At 51.0% G+C, this 22990-nt stretch overlaps 1 protein-coding gene across 2 annotated transcripts in view; it reads right to left on the bottom strand.

Moving 5' to 3' along the window:
• WDR12 (WD repeat domain 12) overlaps nucleotides 1-22990 on the bottom strand; it is a 252188-nt gene that overhangs the window by 151285 nt on the left and 77913 nt on the right. For both annotated transcript variants that reach the window (XM_085648960.1, XM_085648959.1), the window contains exon 5: nucleotides 10126-10241. In XM_085648960.1, the coding sequence (XP_085505086.1) occupies nucleotides 10126-10241 (116 nt within the window). The remainder of the gene's footprint in view (nucleotides 1-10125; nucleotides 10242-22990) is intronic.

The following is a 22990-nucleotide window of genomic DNA, read 5'->3' as shown; positions in this document are numbered from 1 at the left end:
GACCTCCCTAGGAGAGGACAGTGCCTCTTGCCATTCCTCGTCGTCCAACTCCAAGCCATCCCGCCCCCATTTCTCCCTTAATGATATTAATGGGTTTGGGGTGTTGTGTATTAGTTTTTTGTATGCGAGGGAGATCGCTTTATCCGGCAAGTATCCATCCAGCAGTCTATCTTCCAGAGGGGAAGACTCTGGAAGGGAGGACCCCGTCGGGATGTTAGATTGGAGGGAGTGTCTGACTTGTACATATCTAAAATATTCCGAGTCTGCTAGCTCGTGTGTCTGTTGAAGTGAGGCAAATGAGACCACCCCGCTTGTTCCCCAAAGATCCCCGATGCGGGAGAGCCCAATTAGGTCCAACTTGTCAAAGCCCTTGGTTCAACCCAGTGTGTCCAGGCGCTCGGAGTCCCACAGTGGAGTGTTGAGCGTGAGTTTTTTGGCCCATCCTAAGCTACGATTTACCGTGTTCACTACCATATTGAATTGACTATTTATTAACTTTTAGAAATAGTTGTTTCAGTATTTTTCTAGCTAGTCCCATTCCGGAGAAACACGATTCACATTTAAATCTGTACTCTGGTTTTCTATATAGGACAGCTAGACCTGCTAAAGTGAAAATACCTTTTAGGGCCTTGTCACCGTAGAGACATGGTAATATTAATTTTCTATACAACTAACTTTTAAATGCTGTGCATTCTACTTTGTGGGCTACTGTCATGATCGTGAACACGACGAAGCGGACCGCGAGCCGAGGGAGAAACTCGCGGAAACTACAACTCCCGTCAAGCGTAGCGGTTCCGAGTAACCCCACGTGACCGTGAGCGCGGCAGGTTCAAGCCGGAACTAAGCAAGGAGGCGGCGCCAATGATTCGCTTCAGAAACCCGATGCAGACCAACGGCCCCTGACCCGCTTCCGAAAACCTCTGCCGCGCGTTCTGTGCTACGAACGACCCGGCTCGCCAGAATCACCGACCCACGCTTCCTGAAGTCTAGAACAGCTGGTGTTATTCGTCCTACGCTCTCCACCTCCGGAAAACGCCCTCCTCTCCGCGGGCGCCCCTCGTCAGCCTAGGTGAGAGCTTGTCCTTGTTCCGTGTCTAACCGGGAACCGCTCCGGTGTACTCCACTTCATACGGAGGGGTAACGAGTGCCCTCCGTTCCCCGTCAGGAGCGGTTGTTGTTTCCACCCTCAACAGACAGTACCCCTCCGGACCGCTACCCTGGCGCTCCTCGACCCCACGGATTCCTGGGTCTTGAGTGGCAGCGCTGCCAGTGGTTAGAGGGGGGCTCCTACCCGCTCTGTTGTTTCCGCACTACTTTCCCAGCCAGGTAACCTCCCTTTAGGCGCTCCTCGACCCCTCGGATTCCCGGGTCTGGAGTAGAAGCGCCTACGAAGGGACTCCAACAACACCTTCTTGACCCTCACGGCCGGAGCGCCGGCACGAGGGCAGAGACACCCCCCCCCCGTCCCTCGTGACCAAGCACTCGACCAGACCTCTGTATCCAGCTACAACCAACCCGGGGAGAGCAACAACCAGGCAGGTACACAAGGGACACCGGTGGGGAGACCTAGCGCCTTTGGGAGAAAAGGAGTGGCATCTAAATCTTCTCTCCTTGTCTTCTTTCAGGTGTCCATCCCTGCAGCCTCTTCCCGTCCCTCGCCCACCTGTCTCCCGAGCCCGAGGGTCATTTTAGCAATCCGGGCTGGGGACGGATGGGAGGGGGAACCCTTTAAACGTCAGCGTCATCCCGAGGAGAGGACCTAGTGAGCGCCACGACAGAATCATTGGCCCAAGGATTTTCCTCCTCCTGATAACGCTGAAATAGAGATGGCCACGTTAGACGACGTGGTCGCTGCTCTGGCCTTAGTCCAGGTGGAGCTGGCCTCCTCTCGGGCGGAAACGGCAGCGTTGCATACCCGCTTTGACCGCCTTCAGAGAAACCCCTTTGATGCAGGAAACACGCACCCTTCACCCACGCCCCAAGTGGTGGTAGAGATGCCGGCACACGTACCCTTGGCTCCCCCTGAGCGCTATCACGGGGAATTACAGAAGGTGCAGGTGTTCTTGACCCAGGTACTTCTGCACTTTCAATGCAAGCCCAAACTTTTCCTAACCAACCAAGCAAGGGTAGCCTTCCTCATCTCCTACCTGGCCGGGGACGCAGCACAATGGGCTGTTCCGATAGTCCAGAGGGATGACGCCCTCTTGTACGACTGGGACTCCTTTCGAATGGAGTTCGAAAAGACATTCGATCGCCGGGCAGACACCTACTCCGCCGACGGCGACCTCCTTGACCTCCGGCAAGGCAACACCGGGTTTCTCTGCTACGTCAATGCCTTTCGACGCCTGGTGGCCGAAACAGACTGGCCCGAAGCCAAGCAAGCCGCGATCTTCTACCGAGGGCTTACAGAAGAACTGAAGGACGTGATCGCCCAAATCGACCCCCCAACCCCGCACCTGCGTGGCCATGATCGAATTGGCCTCCCGCTTGGAATATCGGATGAGGGAACGTAAAGGGGATCACAGGCGCAAGGACAAACCCATAGCATCGTACGACACTCCCCGCACCTCCGAACCCGGCACGACTCGCCCCGAGCCAATGGACATAGGGACGGTGAGAGCCTCCCTGACCCTCAGCGAGCGAGACCATCGTCGCAAGCAGGGCCTCTGCCTCTATTGCGGCAAGAAAGGTCACTTCCTCCGTGAATGTCCCGTACGTCCCAAGACCGGACGCCTTCGCCCCAACCAAGCGGCCGCTCTTACCAATGACGAAACGCCGGGAAACCCCAGGGCTTGAAGGTGCAGGAGGGGACCACTTCAAGCCACCTGACGATCCCTTCTACAGAATCCGACGTTACCAACGAGCCTAACCACTTTTTTGTATCCTTGTACGTGGAGGTGAACCACGTTCCCCGTTTAGTTCGCGCCATGGTCGACTCCGGAGCCACCGGTTGTTTCATCGACAGAACCGAAGCCGAAAGGCTGGAAATACCGCTGATCCTCAAGGACCAACCTGAACTCGTTTATGCGGTGGACGGCAAGGAGTTGGACGCAGGTCCCATCACGCATCAAACCCCTTCTCTATGGGTTACCATAGGGGAAGACCACGGCGAGTGGCTCTCCTGCAACGTCATACACGCTCCACGCTGCAACCTCATCTTGGGGCTGCCCTGGTTAAGAACGCATGAACCCCTCATAAAGTGGGCAACCAACTCGATATGGTTCAACTCCGCCTTCTGTAGCCGACCGTGCAAGACGTCGAGAGGACACCTGGAAACCAACGTCACACCCCCACAACGCGTGGCCACGGCCGCCGAAAAAGACACCACTCTTCCACACTGGTACTCCCCATACTCGGACGTCTTCGACAAACAACGAGCCGAAGAATTACCTCCCCATCGGCAATATGATTGCCGCATCGACCTGATTCCGGGGGCTACCATCCCATGCAGCAGAATCTACGCCCTCACAGGCCCAGAAACCCAACACCTCCGTGACTACCTGGACGAATTCCTGAAACTGGGCTTCATCCGACCATCCAGATCCCCAGCGGCGTCCCCCCTCTTCTTTATCCCAAAGACCAACGGCGAACTCCGCTGTTGCATAGACTATCGTGCCCTCAATGCGCTGACCGTGAGGAATCAATACCCCCTTCCATTGATTCCGGTGCTCCTGGAACAGGTACGGGGAGCGAATATTTACACCAAGTTGGACCTCCGAGGAGCATACCACCTAGTGCGCATACGAAGTGGGGATGAGTGGAAGACAGCCTTCAAGACCCGGTTCGGCCTATATGAATACCTGGTCATGCCCTTCGGGCTCTGTAACGCCCCGGCTGCCTTCCAGTTCTTCCTCAACGAGGTGCTGAGAGACTTCTTGGATAAGTACGTCGTGGTGTATATTGACGACATCCTTGTATTCTCGTCCAACCTACATGACCATATACACCACGTGACATCGGTCCTCCAAGCCCTGCAAAACCAACGACTATTCTGTAAACCCACGAAATGCGAGTTCCATGTAACATCGGTGGAATTCCTTGGCGTGATGTTGACCCCTGCAGGGCAGGTGATGACCCATCGCAAAGTTCAAGCCGTAGCGGAGTGGCCCCAGCCAAGGTCAGTGAAAGAGGTCCAAAGCTTTCTCGGCTTCTCGAACTTCTACCGTAGATTCATCCACCATTTCTCCCACTTGGTAACCCCCCTCACCCGGTTGACGCGAAAAGGGGTTCCCTTCGTCTGGTCTCCGGAGGCCCAATCGGCGTTTGAACAGCTCAAGGAAGCCTTCACCTCCGCTCCCGTTTTACGCCATGCTCAACCCGACCTCCCGTTTATCGTGGAAGTGGATGCCTCCGACGTAGCGGTCGGCGCTATCTTGTCCCAGCGACAACCTGACACGGGACGGCTGCACCCGGTCGCCTTCATGTCACGGAAGCTATGCCCGGCCGAACTGAACTACACCATCTCCGAAAAGGAATTACTCGCAATACGAGAAGCGTTCCTTGAGTGGCGGCACTGGTTGCTGGGCGCGCAACATCAGGTGACGGTGTTCACTGATCACCGCAATCTTCAGTTCCTCCGTTCTGCACGTCATCTCACGCCCCATCAAAAAAGATGGATGCTCTTTTTTGCGGAGTACCACTTTCTCGTTACCTTTCGGCCAGGCGCACGAAACCGGAAGGCGGACGCATTGTCTCGGCAGGAAGTCCCTAACCTCATGGCCGAGACCCCCGACCAACCGATATTGTCGCCAGAACAAGTGGTGGGTAGTCTGAAGACCGAGTCGTTTCTGCAGAACATCAGGAGAGGGATACAAACGTTTGCCTGGTCGGCATGGTTGAAGCGACACAAAGAATGGCGCCTCTACGATGGCCTTCCCATGTGTGGTTCTCGAGTATTGCTCCCTACTCTTCGGCTTCGCAAAATCATCTTTGAATGGTGCCATGACGCACCCTGTGCCGGACACATGGGGGGGGGGGCCAAAACACTGGAGCTAGTGTTAAGACAATGCTGGTGGCCGTCTGTTCGCCCCGATATCCTGACCTGGGTACGAAAATGCGCTGTCTGCGCCCAAATGAAGGCCGACCATCGCAAACCGCAAGGCCTCCTGATGCCTCTTCCGACCCCGAAGTATCCGTGGGAGAACATCTCCATTGACTTCGTTGTAGGCCTGCCCACAGACCAAGGCTGTACGGCCATAGTCGTCGTCATCGACTACCTCACGAAAATGGGACATTTCATGGCATGCAAGCAAGTGCCCTCAGCCGGAGCCCTGGCTAAGCTCCTGTTGATCCACGTGGTCAGGCTACACGGCCTTCCCCTGGGAATCATATCAGACAGGGGATCGCAATTCACCGCCCGCTTTTGGAGAGTCTGGTGTGAGGAACTGGGCATTCACTCCGCTTTGTCCACCAGTTTCCATCCCCAAACGGACGGCCAAACGGAGAGACTAAACCAAACCCTGAAGCAGTATCTACGCTGTTACGTGGATCAAGCTGAGGACTCATGGGTGGACTGGCTCTGGGTAGCGGAGATAGCGTACAACAACTCTAGGCACTCCTCCACGCACCATTCCCCATTTTTTCTCGCTTCAGGGCACCACCCCCGTTTCCTCCCGTTCCTTCTCCCGAGGGCACGTAGCAACCTTCCCGAGGTGCAAGATAGAATCAAAACCATCCACGCATCCCTCAAACAAGCTAGGGACAACCTGCGCTTAGCCAAAGCACAGTACAAGGCCCAGGCTGATAAGCATCGTCGAGCCCCTCCAGACTACAAAAAGGGGGATAGGGTGTGGTTGTCCACCAGACACATACGATTCAAGAAATCCAGTGCTTTCACACCAAAATACATCTGTCCATATGCAGTGGTGCGCCAGGTGAACCCCGTGGCCGTGCAACTGCGGCTGCCCAACCACCTGCGCATACACCCCGTGTTTCATGTCTCCCTGCTGAAACCTTCCTTTTGTCCGGTCCGCAAGGCCCCTGACCCTGTCTGGGTACAACACGAACAGGAATACGTGGTGAAGAAGGTCCTCGATTCGAAACTGCTCAGGGGCAAGCTGTGGTACCTCCTGTCGTGGACTGGTTATGGCCCTGAGGAGAACTCTTGGGAACCCGCGACGGCGGTGCACGCGAATCGCCTGGTGGCGGCCTTCTACCGCCGCTGTCCCGACAAGCCCGGCCCCTCTCCCGTAGGTGGATGCGGTGGGAAGGGGGATGTGCTGTCATGATCGTGAACACGACGAAGCGGACCGCGAGCCGAGGGAGAAACTCGCGGAAACTACAACTCCCGTCAAGCGTAGCGGTTCCGAGTAACCCCACGTGACCGTGAGCGCGGCAGGTTAAAGCCGGAACTAAGCAAGGAGGCGGCGCCAATGATTCGCTTCAGAAACCCGATGCAGACCAACGGCCCCTGACCCGCTTCCGAAAACCTCTGCCGCGCGTTCTGTGCTACGAACGACCCAGCTCGCCAGAATCACCGACCCACGCTTCCTGAAGTCTAGAACAGCTGGTGTTCTTCGTCCTACGCTCTCCACCTCCGGAAAACGCCCTCCTCTCCGCGGGCGCCCCTCGTCAGCCTAGGTGAGAGCTTGTCCTTGTTCCGTGTCTAACCGGGAACCGCTCCGGTGTACTCCACTTCATACGGAGGGGTAACGAGTGCCCTCCGTTCCCCGTCAGGAGCGGTTGTTGTTTCCACCCTCAACAGACAGTACCCCTCCGGACCGCTACCCCGGCGCTCCTCGACCCCACGGATTCCTGGGTCTTAAGTGGCAGCGCTGCCAGTGGTTAGAGGGGGGCTCCTACCCGCTCTGTTGTTTCCGCACTACTTTCCCAGGCAGGTAACCTCCCTTTAGGCGCTCCTCGACCCCTCGGATTCCCGGGTCTGGAGTAGAAGCGCCTACGAAGGGACTCCAACAACACCTTCTTGACCCTCACGGCCGGAGCGCCGGCACGAGGGCAGAGACACCCCCCCCCCCCGTCCCTCGTGACCAAGCACTCGACCAGACCTCTGTATCCAGCTACAACCAACCCGGGGAGAGCAACAACCAGGCAGGTACACAAGGGACACCGGTGGGGAGACCTAGCGCCTTTGGGAGAAAAGGAGTGGCATCTAAATCTTCTCTCCTTGTCTTCTTTCAGGTGTCCATCCCTGCAGCCTCTTCCCGTCCCTCGCCCACCTGTCTCCCGAGCCCGAGGGTCATTTTAGCAATCCGGGCTGGGGACGGATGGGAGGGGGAACCCTTTAAACGTCAGCGTCATCCCGAGGAGAGGACCTAGTGAGCGCCACGACAGCTACAAAGGCTCACGTAGGGCTGACATACTGATATTTAAAAGGGAGGCTTTTACCTCTCAAAATGGTTTATTGTAACAGGATGCAGTGCAAACTACAATGGTGGGCCTGAAGGCATGTTTGCACTGCCACTAATGCATGGCACAATAGGTCCTGCAGTCCACTAGTGGCAATTAACTTCAGACCCTTGATACATATTGTACCATATGCTAGGGACTAAAAGGCATGTTAAATATTCCTATTATGGTATACCGATTCACAATGTTTAAAGGGACAGCACAGGCACTGTACTATTGGTTAGCAGGGAGAAAAGGCACTAAGTTCTACAGCTAGCAAAAATATAGGGCCCAGCTAAAGGTGAACATTCTGCGGTGACTACGCAGAAAAGGCATGTCCTGCAGCATCCATCAGAAATAGTTACTGAACAGAAAAAGCTTTTTCTTCTGATGGGTATTTCTTTTTGCAAGTCTTTCACCCTGTGAGCCAGTACCAAAGTCAGTTCCTCCTCATAGGTGGATCAGAGTAGGTTATTACAACAAAAACCCTTGCAGTGCTGGCCTACCAACATAACCGTCTCTGCTGACTTCATCAAAGTCTGGCAGATATCCAGAACAGGAACACCCCTGGTCAAAGACAAAGAGGTGGTTTAACTCAATGAAATACGCACAGAAGCCTGCCAGACCCTTGGCTTGGGCATAGAACAAGTTAACGCCTAGGTCATTTCAACATAAATCATTCCCTTCTGGACCACCTTCTCTTTGGTATCTGAAAAGCTAAGAAACTGCTTACTGTTCACATAATGGTCCTATGAATGTGCAGACTCCGTGCCCAGAGAGGGTCTAATCGAGTCAGGATCTACTCCTCCTTGGCAGGATACTGAGGCGAGACAAACACTGGTAATGGACTACCCTAGGTGAACCAGAGAGCCTTCGGCAGACTAACTTCAACTGTCCCGAGAAGGAGTCCTCAGCAGAAGTAGGACTTACAATTCATTTCTTTTTCTTTCAAGAAGATTTAATCTTGGAGTAGTCTTGTCTCAATGACTTACCGACTGAAGATCTAGAATGGATACAGTCTTAATGTTATCGAACCTACACTATGAAGAGCTTGGCTTCCCTGTTTTTCATCCAGTTGGAATTTATTATGTCATATTTATGGCAAGAACCAGAGTCATGTTCGGAATCCAAACTCCAAAGACAGACATTGTAGAGATTTGAGATTGACCTCTGCTTGTGATAGGAACAGTACAGTTTAAAATCCTGTTCTTAGAGGGGAAACATGGCCACTGCCAAAAGTTAGAACTCTGAAGAAAAGTTGGTAAATGCAAGAGGTGGCTCCAGTTAGCCAATGAATGGCGCTTAAAGAAGGGGATGCCAATGCATACATTGATGTTTTCTGCGTGTCTTGAGCAGATATTGCAAGGATTTCTTAAGTCTGGCACCTGTGAGGATTCAGAAGGTGAGGTGTCTGCAGGAAGAAGCTGGTTTATTTGAAATAAAAAACCTCAACATTTCTGGAACTGCTTTTTAAAGCACTCAAGTGTATTTTAGTCAAAGAGTTTGTGGTTACCTTGTAACAGAAACATGAAGTTGAAAAGGCAGTAGTCGGTCTGGGGCAGGAAAATGCTGAAACATTTAAAAAGATTAGACAAATACGATCTGAGAGAGAGGAAAGGTTATCCAGTACAGGTAAAGACCCATCAGAAGGGATGGAGAGACCAAGAGACAAGAGGGGAAAGCTGACAAAAGGGGATGGAGCAAGAGGACTACAGAGTAGGGAAAGGGCTAAATGAAGAAGGGGAGAACATAAGGATAGAGGGAAGACAAAGCTAAATAATTTAGCAGCAACCTGAACGGTGCTACCAAACACTCAAAACTTGCTTTGATCTCATGTTAGGACCTTGCCTTGTACAAAAGATTCAATGGGTGGGACTTCACTTGCAAAACCTCACTGCAGTGCTATATAACTTGCGAGGCCCTACTCATCACACTCTATTCTCCTATTCAACATTCGCGGGAGGTATCACATAAGTCCACAGACATACACATGCATTCTGGTGCCCAAAACTACTTCAGAGATCGGAATACAGGACTAAAGGGTGTATGGGAGAGGAAAAGCGGAAAATGTTCTTCACCTCACCCTGCTAAATACTAAGGCAGAAAAAGCAAGAGCTGAACTGAAGATGGGTCCACGAGTAGATATAAAGCAAATCTGGAGAAAGACAGCAGTGTATCTTCACACAATGCATATTTGGGTCCTGGGAATTTTGCATCTGGAAGATATGGAATAATCACGTTCTAGAATAGTAGATTTCTTTGGATTGATTCCTCCAGTGGTCTCATTACTAAGCACTTTATAGTTGGACTTGTATGTCGTAAACTCTTTTCAAGTTTAACTACACATGGGTGGGGCCATGGTCGAAATGCTCCTGCTTGTGGATGGTTATCCACGTTAAGAGGTTTACTTTTTGAACTAGAAGGGAGATGGTATTCTCCCCGAAAACTAAGTGAGACAGGGTACACTGCAGCACTACTGATAATTCATGAAAGTTCTTGAGCCTACATGTCACTTTGTGAAGTAGATTTATCCAATGGAATTGGAACGGGTCTTGAGATCACCAATAAAATACAATTTAAAAAGACATTTCCTGGGCATATCAAATACATTATACCAATAACCAAATTCTGAAACAGAAAGTAACAAAAATGTAATGCCTTATATAAAATATTTTTGTTGTGTTGCACTGGCATTTGCGCTATCTCACAGAGAAGTACAAGAGGGTTAAAAAGCTTAAACTATCTTACGATTAAAAAAAAAATTAAAGAGGCTGAACTCACCTTTTTTCACCCAAGCTACGTCTTTTACAACTTCTGTATGTCCAGCGAGGGTCATGATGGGCTTCCCCTCGAGGGACCATATGCGAGCAGTTTTGTCGTAGGAGCCAGTCAGGATCCTGTGTAATAAGAGAGTAGTAGTAAAGCAAAATTAAATTATATTATGCAAATCACCGTTTTTTTAATTTCTTTATTGGTAGTTTTACATTTCATGGTACATAGTTGCACATCATTATTACCACATGATGACAGGAGTGTGCAGGCAGTTGAACGTTATCACTGCATCCTGGGACAACCCTCCCATCTTACATTTTAGATCACGTATAAGAAATAGCGAAATGAAATGGAAATTACAATTCAGGTGGGCTATTGCATGCAATGGTAGGTTGCCTGGTGCTTGGTGCCTGCGTATGTGGGTTTCCCCGAGGCGTGGGTTGATGTTCACTCCCCAGCTCTATCCCTGTACACCTCCTTCTATATTGTCCCTGATTGTGTTCCCAATACGGATGAGCTGACTACATGGGTATCTGGGGGGAAACGTAGAACAGTTAACTGTGGAGGGAGGTGGGGGGGAGGGGAGCCTGCGGATCGGATCATGGTGATTGCCCAGTTTGTGGCGGATTCTGATTTGCTCGTCAATGAGCTGTGGTGTTAGTAGCGGGAGTAAAGAGGAGCCCGGGGGGTGGTGTGCGTCTCCCATCAGGGGACCTGGGTGTAAGTCTGGTGGGGCCCTAGCATTCAGTCGAATCGCATGGCTGCTACGTGGTGGTGTTTGTTTGCGCTATGGGAGACAGGGGCGGAGTTTGGGAATGGGATTGTGTGGTCGTAGGTGATTCCTCTGGTGTTGCCTATTGCACAAATTGGAACAGGAGTTGCGCCCATTCCATGGAGATGGGATGTTTACGTATCCCTTTCACCTCCTCATCTCTCAGTGTTTCTTCCTCTGCTGTCCCCCACTTTTTTACGGCGCCTATCCAGGCTGCATCTGGGGGTCCTGCCGGGGCCCTCCTATACATGGCTATTCCACATTTCGCTAAAAGCATAGCCAGGGATGCAAACCTGCATTGCACCTTTTCTGTCCTCCGCCTGCGGAAGACACCTAGGGCGCACGCCTCCCATGTAGAAATGTTCATGAAGTTGACTGTCGCCCTTAGGGTCTGATGTATCCTGTCCCAGTACTGTTGGATTGTGTGACAGTCCCAGAACATGTGTTTAAAATTCGCCTCGGGTGCCTCGCATCTGGGGCATGCGAAATGTGTATCAGGGTAACAACGGTGAAGCCGGTGAGGTGTTAAGTATGCACAATGTAAAATATTGAATTGAATGTTTTTGAAACATGCGTTCCTAGAAAACTTTTTTGGGTATTCTAGTGCCTTTTCCCATTCTTTGTCATGGAGCACTCGTCCTATCTCGTCCTCCCATTTCTGGCGTAGGGCTTGTAAAGGAACTATGACCAGTTCCTGGATCGCTTTGTAGTGCCAAGTGACTAAGTGTCTCCCCGCGCCCATACGCAGAATTGTGTGTAGCACCGGATGTGTCGGTGGATTCCCCTCAGTGAGATCCCAGTACTGTCGGGCGCTATCTACTAATCTTCTATGTACCAGGAATTGTCCCGGGGGGAGCTCGTAGCCTTCCCTCAAATGAGCAGGTGCGGTTCGTCCATTGGGGCGTTGCCCCCCCGCCCCCGCCCGCAGCTCCCTCGGTGTCTCTGAACTTAGTATTTACTTAAGTTCAGAGACGCCGAGGGTGGGGAGAACTGACAATGCATGTCAGTCAGCATGACGTCGGACCGTGGGCGGTCCGGCGTCATGTTGACTGATATGTATTGTCAGACAAGCCAGGGAAAGGCAGCACAAGTGCGCATGAGTGGGCATGGAGAGTAATTTTTAGCTCGTGCCCAGTCATGCGTACTTGTGTTTTTACTGCCTTGCGCATGCCCATTAGGAGCCCCTCGGTCTCCTAATGGGCAGGCGAGGAGTAGGCTGTGCCCTCAGCCAATCCTGGCGCTGCAGCAGCGCCAGGATTGGCTGAGGGGTTGCCACGCAGTGCTGACGTGCTGTTCCAGTTCGAAGAGGGCAGAGGCGCCAACGCAGACCAGGAGCAGAGGCGGTCAGGTAAGTTTTCCTCTTAATTTTAAATGTATAAGGCTTGTTCGTAGTGTTTATAAAATGTGTCTTTAGTGTTAGACATGGGCGTATTATAGCATTGGTATTTCGAAATAGAAAGATGTTCGTACGTGTTTTTTGACCTGGTGTTCGCAAACCCTGATCGCTAAACGGCGTTTACCGGTCACGTTAACGAGATGGTTAACTGCGGCAGGAGCTGTTCGCTTGGCTATTCGGATTTGGGGGAAATGAACCGTTATTTGGGTGAGCTTGCGTTGGTTGCTTGAGCCACGTGTGAGCAGAAGCTATAATGGAAATTATATTTTTCTGTTCTTCTGAACTTAAAATTCAATTCCCCGCTGGGCCCCCTCTCTTATTATCAGGACGATAGAGTATTCTGAAGAAAAAGGACCGCGACGTAGAGTACTCATTAGTGCATGATAACCAGGTTTGCCTGGCCTGGCACGGGAAAACAGGGTATTTTATTCAAGCATTTCACTATGCCAGCAGAATCTCCTTATCTCTCGTAATTCTAACTTCCTTTAAGAAATATATTCCAATGCTCACTATTGCGGTTTACTGCAAGCCACGTCTCTTCAGCCCAAACACTATTCTCCTGTGCGACCCCCCCCCCAGCGCCGGATCCCCCCCCTCGCGACTGTTCACACGTTCGTTTGCTTCCTTTGCAAGCATTTTACGCCCGCCACTTTCAAATGTCACCAGCCGCCCCTGCAAATGAGCATATGTTTTTTAGCTGCCCATCTTTGAACAGGGACTCTAAATCGGTCACCTCGTGTTCAGTCCATATCCGGAGGACGCCTGAGGTGTAATATTTCTCCCGTTGAGGAAATCCTACCAATGGGAGCAACGGAGAGTAGAGGGGCCGACCCCTTGACATACGGTTTATACGCATCATGCATTTGCAGGCTATCGATACCTGTAGGGGGTGTGTACGTGTAGGCTTGGTACCTGGCATCAGTAGTCTCCGGAGGGCCGGGAGAGGTATCCGGCCGTCGTTGGAGAAGGTCTCCTCTATGTGGCGCTCTGCTGTCCAATGGGACTGCCACTGAAGTTGAGCCGCTAGGAAATATGCTTCAAAGGAGGGTGCTCCCAAACCTCCCTGCGTTGTGGGTAAGTAAAGGGTCTGTAAGGCCACCCTATGTCTGCCCCCTCCCCACACCAACGTTGTGAGTAGGGTGTCTAGTTCCTGAAAAAAGGAGCGAGGCGGTATCACTGGGAGATTAGCGAAGGAGTAGAGCAGAATGGGTACCATAATCACCTTAGCCAGGGCTACCCGCTCTATGGGGAACAAGGGCAGGATCTTCCAGAAGGCGGCCGCCTGGCCAATGTCTTGCGGTGGTTCCCCTTATAGAGGCTCTCAGGTGAGTGATACAGTCTCACTCCTAGGTACCGGGGTGCCGCAGCATTCCAACCTAGTGTCTGGGGTCCAATTGTTATCTCCGTGGGAGCTAGGTGGGGGCTCAGTGGAAAGATCGTCGATTTTTCCCAATTGACTGAGTCCGGAGGCCTCTGCAAAACCTTGTAATATCGTCCATATCGGGGTAATGTCGCTTGTGATATCCCATGCATAGATCAGGAGATCATCGGCGTATAACGATATACAATGTACTGTGCCTGCGATGGGAATACCCCAGGCCTCGCCCCCCTGAAGCAGACGAATGGCCAGGGGTTCCACTGCCAAGGCGAATAGGAGGGGAGACAAGGGGCATCCCTGTCTTGTCCCCCGTTCCACCGGGAATGGAGTTGAAATGTACTTACCCATTCTCACCCTAGCCGTGAGGCCCCTATAGAGGAGTTGTGTGTATGCTAGCAGGGTCGGGCCTACACGTACTTTACGGAGGACTGTGAATAGGTATGGCCATAGCAGTGTATCGAAGGCCTTTTCGAGGTCTAGATTTAGGCATGCGGCTTGTGGGAAGCGATCTTTCGCTCTATCTTGTATATGGAAGAGCCTATGTATATTCTGTGACACGCTGTGCCTGGAGAGAAAACCGCTTTGGTTTGGGTGGATCAACTGCGTGAGGACTTGGATGTACCGATACGCCAAAATGTTCCCCAAAATTTTCCAGTCCGCGTTGAGCAGGGTTATGGCCCGGTATGAGGATGGGAGTGTGGGATCCCTATGTGGTTTGAATAATGTTATCAGGGTAGATTCCCTGAGTGAGCCAGGAAGTTCACCTCTTTGTAACGCGTCTTCGTACATGGACACAAGCCGCGGGGTCAGTTGGCCCGCGAAGGTGGTATAATATTCAAGGGGAAAGCCATCCATTCCCGGCGCCTTACGTCGAGCCAGTGCCCTGTTTGCGTGGGTTACGTTCGGGGACTTTATCTTTGTCTCTAACGCCTTCCCATCCGCCGACGGGATGCTGGGTAGAGGCAATGGTTGGAAGAGCTGGGACAACGCTATTCGTGATGAATGTGGTGGAGCCAGATAGATTCCTGTGTAATAGTCATGGAAAATGCGTAGTATATCTACTTGAGACTATTTAGGGGTACCTGTCGCGTCAATCAATTCCGTGATTGGCATCAGGTCCGTATCCTGTTTCGCGAGCCAGGCTAGGAGCGTTTCCTCCCGATGTACCCAGGCGGCATAAACTCTGAAGTTATATTTGCGAATATCTCTCATGGTCTCCGCAGAAGATGTTTTAGCTGTTGCCACTTGCTCCGGAGTAGCCTCCCCTTTATCCATACTTTTCGTGAGGTCCGCCAATCTTGTTTCCGCAGTGTGTAGTGATTGCTCTAGTGTTCATCGTACTCCTACTATTTGTTGGATGCATCCAACAAATAGTAGGAGGACGACCTTGAACGCATCCCATTCGATTAATCTAGATGAGGCTGTGCCTGCATTTAGTATGAAATATTCCTGAATGTGGTCGCCGTGGGTGTGACAGAACACCTGATCAGTGAGTCACTCCCGGGGCAATTTCCACGTGGGTATGGGGGGGTGGGGTGGTCTCCATCTGAGGGTCACTGCATGTGCGTCATGGTCGGACAGTACTCTGCCCAGGTAGTCGGTGTGTTGTATTTGGGGAAGCAATGCTGTGGAGCAGAGGAACCTATCTAGTCTCACCCTTAGGTTGTGTGGTGCGGAGTAAAAGGAGTACACCTTAATGTTTGGGTTCTTTTCTCACCAGGCGTTTACTAGCGTCCAGTGGGCCAACCAGTTGTGAAATTGCTCTGTCTGTTTCAGTGCGGGGGACTGCGCTGGAGGGGGGTGAGATCTATCCAAGCTGATGTCTAGGGTGACGTTATAGTCCCCTCTCAACAGCCATGGCATTGACGTATACTGTGCTAACACCCCAGTAAGGCGGTTCCAATATTGATCCTGCTCAACATTGGGGGCATAGATGCTTCCGATCAGTATTTTCCTACCCTCGAGGAGTCCCGCTAGCAGGGAATACCGGCCTTCTTTGTCTACTACTCTTGATTGTTCTCTGAAGGGGAGCCCAGGTCTAACACAGATCAGGGCACCGCTGGCAAATGCGGAGTATGTTGTGGCACAAATAATACCTTGCCATTTTTTACGACGGCAATCCACCTTGGTCGCCGTCATGTGTGTCTCCTGTAGGAGAGCTATCTGTGCTTGCTGCCGTTTAATGTAGGTGTAAATCGCGTATCGTTTAGTTGCTGTGTGCATGCCCCTGCCATTTAATGTAATAACTTTTAGATCTGTGTTAGGGATCTTGGTCGCCATTCCGTCTAGCGTCTAGGTGATGTTTCTCCTGGCTTATTGTCACCTCCATCCCTCTCGCCCCCCCGCCGCCAGAATGCCTGCCACTTGTATATGAGCTATATTTCTCTATTCCGTATGTACGCTCCCCTGGGAGTAATGGGGGGATGTGGAATGTGTCGGAAATAATGTGAACCAACGGGAAACGGTCCCAACTCAGAGGACCTATTGCACATGGCGATACGTCCAAACTGCACGTCATGTGCAAACGTTAGTTTGTTGCGTGGGGGAAGTGGTCGCCCTCTTCTGCTAGCCGTTGTCACTGCAGCTACCCGCTCATTGACTGTGCTTTGGCGGTGCCTAATTGTGTCTAGTCCAGCCACCGATGTCTGTTACAGTTCCATGCAATTTACAATCTTGAGGCGTGTAGAGTCTGGGACCGACTGCTGAAACGCCCCTTTGGTGTCGAGCAATGTCTGCTTGATTGGGAGGTATGGAGGTCCCGAGGGGCACCTCCCATAGTGTTCGTCGTCCCGGTTTGGGGGTATCATATCAGAGTATCTGCCGTTTAGAGGGTCACTATTGGCGGTGTCATTGAGCCATCTCTGGGAGTGTTCGCGTCGCTGCCCTCTTCCTCGGAAGTGAATAGGTGTGGGCCTCTCTCGCCATCTGAGCTGTCCCCGGTTGCCCCTTCTCTGCGGCCGTCCGTAGTGCCTTCCGGCGTTCTGCTATGATTTGTTCGAGGTCGGGAGAGCTCGTTAGAGGAGTCCAAACGTGAGCTCAATTGTGTAAGCGTGAATTTTTCTGTTGTCGTCGCTGGCGGCCTGATGGTCGATAGGTCGGCACCTTCCTGGGATTGTTCAAGTGCGACAGCTGCTGCTCGACCCAGCTGCTGGCCTCTGCAGGGTCTGAGAAAAAGTGTGTATGTCCGTCGTGAACGATCTTGAGGCGGGCTGGGAACAGAAGAGCATAATGGACATTCTTTTGGCACAGGATACGTTTGACTGCTAAGAAGGTGGACCTTTGTTATTGAACGGCCTGTGAGTAATCTGGGAAGAGCATGACCTGTTTGTCCTCTACTTGGAGTGTTCCCTGTCGTCTTGCGGCTCGGAGGATAGCGTCCCCGTCTTGGTAATGGGAGCAATTTTAGGAGAAATGGTCAAGGCGACGAGCCTGGTGGTGGTTTGGGGCCGGTACCCGGTGCGCCCTTTCTATGGAGAAGAAGGGGGTCAGGTCCCCTGCGGGTTTGAACGTCGCAATCCATGTTGTGATGTATCCGAGAGGGTTAGTCCCTTCCACTCCTTCCGGCAGATTAAGGATGCGAATCTTGCTTCTGCGGGACTGTCCTTTTAAATCATCTGTTTTGTTCTCCAGGATCTTCACCCGTGATTGTAGATCTTTAAGATGTCTTGTTGTTGCTGTATTTGCGGTTCCAGAGTATGCTGCGTTTTCTCTCCATTTATCAGCCAGCTTCCTGTGGTCGTCCTGGAGCAGATTACGGTCTGTGGTCAGTTCTCCGAACTTATGCTCCATGGTGACTCTTGAGTGTTCAATTGCCGCTAGAACTTTGCCCAATTTGTTCGACATGGACTCTGAGTCTGAGGGTTCCTCTCCCAGTTGTGTGGTGTTGGGGACCGGGGAAGTTGTTCTCGGGGGCCCCGGGGTCTGCGAAGTGCCCGTTGTGCGTGGGCGACCCATGGCGGTCGCATCCCTCGTCGACAGTCCCCGGTGGATACTTGTGACCCTCTCCTTCTGTGGAGGCCCGTTGGCTCGCGGTCCGTCAAGGCCTATGTTGCTCCTTGTGGTTTCCCCCTCTCGTGTCAGTTACTTCTCTCAGCCGTCGCCCGGTCACTAATGGGTGATGCCCACCGACCCCCCTGGAATGCGCCCTGCGCGAGCTGATGGGGATTCTGTCGGGGGTGCTCCGTCCCGAGAGATGGTGGTGGGGAGTGTCCTGGCGCCCCCGGGTGGTCTCTTTGGCTCGGTGTCTTCTGAGACCGGTAGTAGTTAGAGAGAAGATGGGGCAAGCAGTGATGTCTTCCGTGTCTACTGGTCCACCGTCTGTGGCACCAACGCTTGTTGGCTGAGTATAGGGACTCTCGGTGTGCTATGGTTGTTGCGCGCTAGTTAAGCCCAGGGTCTCCAGTAGCGGTGGGGGCCCGATGCGGTGTTAGAAGAGCACCGGGGTCTCCTGCACGATAGCAGTCGGCCACCCAATCCCGTCGTCGCCCAGAGCGCAATCATGCCCCCCCCAGGCCGTGGAGGGGCCGCAGGTAACTCCTGGGGGCACCTCTGCACTGGGCACCTCCAGTCTCCACCATTGGGCGGTTTTTATGCGGCCTTCGCTTTGCGTGGTATCAATGCCGAGCTCGTTGGGCTCCCGCCTTCACTGTCTAGGCCCCTGCTGTGCTCTCAAGTTTCGTCGCGGCCCACGGGACTTAGGTGCTGTGTCCCTGCGGAGTTGGGAGTCTGTTTCTTTAGGGTTCTGTTGTTAGCAGCAAGGGTGCTGTACCGATTCCTGCCACTATAGGGTGTTTTCCGGGAGCCTTTCCGTACTGGTCTACCCGTCAGGCCCGTGGGCCAATTTTTACCTCCCCCCCGCGCACCTCGAGGCATCGTGCCGTGCTGGGGAAGGGTGCGGGCGCTCTGCAGTGTGCCTGGGTGACATCCCCCCTCCCGCGTGGGGGGCCTCCTCGCGTGGATGCGAATCTACAGTTCTACATGCCAAGAACAGATGCATACTGGGTAAGAAGCATTTTCCGTTCGAGGCATGTGAGCTGAAAATCACATGCTTTGCATAGACTATACAGTAGTAATCTCCCAAAGCGGTGGCTAACCTATAGCTGTTGCCGTTGTTTGAAAGAGTGCACGTAGAACTGCCTGGCCTTGTTGTTTGGCTAACAAATCTACACAATAGTGTTTTGTAAATGTGTGTGGTGTAGACCATGTTGCAGCTTTACAGATGTCAGCTATGGGAATGTTTCCTAAAAAAGCTATAGAAGCCCCTATTTTGTGGGTGGAATGCGCTATAGGGGGAACTGGTAAAGTTCTTTTTGCTTTTGCATAACATGGCCGTATACATTTGACTATCCACCTGGAAATACCCGATTTAGAAATGGGATTGCCCTTGTGTGGTGGAGCAAAAGCAATGAAGAGTTGTTTAGTAGTACGAAAAGATTTTGTCCTTTCTATGTAATAAAGTAGGTTTTCTAGCCTCTTTAATGACATTCATACAATCTGGTGGAAGATTGAGATATCCAAACTCTATGATTTCAGGTGCCAGATCGCAAGGTTAAGAGGCTTAAGCTCTGGATGTCGTATCTCTCCATGGCTCTGTGTGACGAGACTAGATGTGAGATGTAATTTTTGATGAGGAACTACGCATAGTTACAGTAGTGTAGTGAACCAGGGTTGACGTGCCCATGTGAGAGCTACCAGGATTAGTTTGAGGGATGTTTGCCTGAGTTTCCGAATCACCAGTGGAATAAGTGAGAGAGGCGGAAAAGCGCAGGCAAATATCCCTGACCAGTTCATCCATAGAGCATTGCCTTTGGATAATGGGTGTGGAAACCTGGAGGCGAAGTTTGGGTATTTTGCATTTTGGTGTGTGGCGAACAGATGTATGTCTGGGAAGCTCCTCATGTGTAAGAACAGGAGGAGAACTTGAGGGTGAAGTTCCCACTCGTGGATCTGTTGCGTTTGTCTGCTGAGCAGATCTGCGATCCGATTGTTCACTCCTGGGAGGTGTTCCGCTAGGAGATAAATCTTGTGAGGAATGGCCCACTTCCAAATGGCTTGCGCAAGGTGTGGCAGTTTGAGAGAGTGTGTCCCCCACCTTGTTTTTGTATGTAATACATGGCTGTCATGTTGTCTGTGCGTATCAGGACAGCCTTGTCTACAAGGCGAGTCTGAAAGGCTTTGAGCGCTAGAAAGACTGCTAGAAGCACCAGATGATTTATGTGGAGTTGCTTTTGACTCCACAATCCCTGAATTGTGAGTTTGGAGATGTGCTCCCCAACCATTGAGGGATGCGTCTGCTGTTAGCACTGTCTGGGGAACTGGGTCGATGAAAGGCCGCCCTTTGTAAAGGTTCTGTGAATTCCACCACTGCAGACAGCGATGAGTGCGGTCGTCCACCAACACTAGATCTGCCAATTGACCCTGAGACTGATTCCCACTGACGTGCTAAACATTCCTAAAGGGGACGCATTTGAAGTCTTGCATAGAGAACTATCATGATGCAAGATGCCATCATTCCGAGGAGCTGCATCAATACCCGAGCTGGTAATGAGTGGTTGGGTTGAAACTTGGAAATCAGAACCTGAATATTGTGAATTCTGGCAGGATTGGGACAGGCTAGAGTTTTTTATGTATCTAGGGGGGCTCCCAAGTATGTTTGTGCATTGGAGGGTTAGAGATGGGACTTCGACAGATTTACTGCGAATCCGAGTTTGTGCAGTAAGTGTACTGTTCTTTGAGTGTGCTGTAGACACTTTGTGAGAGTGCTGGCTTTGATGAGCCAGTCGTCTAAGTAAGGAAAAATATGAATATGTTGTTTTCGCAGATGTGCAGTGACGACTGCCAGGCATTTGGTGAATACTCTGGGAGCAGTGGTCACTCAGAATGGGAGCACTTTCAACTGGTAATGCTTTCCCGCTACTACGAACCTGAAGAATTTGCGGTGAGCGGGATGTATTGGAATATGCATCCTTTAAGTCTAGAGTAGACAAAGTCGCACTGCTGAAGAGGTGGGAGCACTTGTTGGAGTGTTACTATGTGAAAGTGATCCGATTGAATGTAGAGATTTAGATCTCTGAAGTCTAATATTGGCCTGAGAGATCCCTCTTTTTTGGGTATGAGAAAGTATAGAGAGTATACCCCAAGCCATTGATATTGTAATGGGATGGGCTCTATAGCTCCTTTTTGCAGTAGAGAGTGAACTTCTTGTTTGAGGAGCTCCAAATGCTCTGGTGACATTTTGTGTGTTTGTGGAGGAATGTTTGGGGGATTGCCGGTAAGCTCCAGGCAATAACCAGATTGGATAATTTCTGGGACCCAACTGTGTGAAGTGATTGTATTCCAGATGGGAAGAAATTGAGGGAGACGTCCCCCGACAGGTGTGGAATGATCAGGGGAAGCGGAGGTAAGTCACTGTTTGTTTGCTGCAGGGGAAGTACGGGGGTGTTATCTTTTCCCCTTCCCTTGTCATTATTGCCTCAAAATCCTCCTCTAAAGTAACCTCTGGAAGAGGGTGACTGATTGTTACTTTTGTAGGAAGATGAGGTGTCTGTGGAAATGTTTTAAGAGCCCCCTCTGTAAAAGGAGCAGCGAAAGGAACCCCGACCAGCAGGGGTCTACAAAGCCCCCATGGATTTTGCAACCTCCGTGCCTTTTTTTAATCTTTTCTAAAGAAGTATCTACCACAGGACCAAAGAGGAGTTGCTTATCAATGGGTAAGTTTAAAATAGAAGTTTGGACTTCGGGTTTAAACCCAGAAATATGTAGCCAGGCTTGTCGTCTTAAAAGGACACTGATGTTCATAGCGCGAGCTGCTGTGTCAGCTGCGTCTAAAGCACATCTAATGGAAGTGTTGTAAATTAGTTTCCCTTCCTGAATCAAATCATGTACTTTTGATTTATGTTCATCTGGCAAGAATTTGAGCAATTGTTCCAATTCATCGTAGTGAGCCCTGTCATACCTCGCTAAGAGAGCCTGTGTGTTGGCAATAAGCCAGTGACTGGCTTCCTGTGCAGCTACTAATACATGCCTGAGGCATCTATTAGTTTGGACTCCTTGTCAGGAGGAGGGGCTGTAGTGCTAGAGGCATTCTTGGGGTCCGACACCCTGTGATGACCTTTGACTACCATTATTTTAATTGACTTTGGTGTGTTATTTTATCCTAGCCAGAATGTACAATGTCCTGCACATGCCTGCTTCTCTTAAAGGTTTATTTCTTCTAATCTTGCAGTCTTTCGGTGGGAGCTGTCACAGAGTAGAACAGCCTTGCCAAGAACAGAACGTGTGGGATGTGCATTTAAAAGCACGAGGGCGAGAGAGGTGTGAAATGTACTTTTTGGTCTCGAAGTGCAGTGTTGTGAGCACTGTGTTGTACATTGAGAGATGAAGTATGTAATGCTATAAGCAGTGGTGCACAAATGTATTCTGTGTTGTACATTGAGAGATGAAGCATGTGATGCTATAAGCCGTGGTGCACAAATGTGCATTGTGTTGTACATTGATAAGTATTATGAAGTTCTTACTATTGGCTTTGACATGGCCTCATGTCATCCTGAATTCTGACTCTGCCTGGCTTGAGCTTTTTCTGCGTGCACAGCCACGCTTGCAAGTTGTTTGGGTTAAGCACAATCAAGGATTGTTTTGTGAGAGATTGTTTAATGTACCTTGGATGGCTTTCATGAGCTTCGTCAAGTTAAAGGCTGGAATATGCGAGATTGTAGAGGGAACTTGGGAACATCTACCTGCCATGAAATACTTGATTGGAAGCTGGCCAGTCCTGGCAAGATTCCTCTGGCGCGGGGGGGAAGGTTTCTCAAACCTTCTAATGTGAGTTTTTGAGACTATAAAGCTAAGGTTTGTTGACTGTTTACGGTTGAGTGCTCACTTACAGAGTAGACGTACTGCTGTAAGACAAACGGAACTTGAGTCCCGTTCGAGAGTCCAAGCCAGCTGTGAATGGGTCCCCCAGCGAGAATTGGCAAGGGGTGAGGTGATTTGTTTCTGACTAGTGCCAATGTGATGCATGGTTCCAGTGGCTGGGGTCATTTGAGGTGTTTGAGCTTTGATTATTGCCATTGTGATGTGTGGCCAGTGGCTTTGATCATTTGAGGTGTTTGGGTTTTGATTATTGCCATTGTGATGTGTGGCCAGTGGCTTTGATCATTTGAGGTGTTTTCTTTGTGATGTGTGATTGAGTGAGGTGCACATCCAAAGTAATTATTTGATGTATCTAGGGTATATATATCTTTCTGATCTCTTGCAGGACGTCCCATCAGAATTGCTTGAATCTTATCTCATATTATTTGCTGCTTGTTTATTCACGGTATTATTCATG

This window comes from Triturus cristatus, chromosome 3_2 (assembly GCF_964204655.1).
Source record: "Triturus cristatus chromosome 3_2, aTriCri1.1, whole genome shotgun sequence".
NCBI classification, from domain to species: Eukaryota; Metazoa; Chordata; class Amphibia; order Caudata; family Salamandridae; genus Triturus; species Triturus cristatus.
The sequence above is the reverse complement of the archived record's forward strand: the minus strand, read 5'-3'. Positions and strand labels throughout refer to the sequence as shown.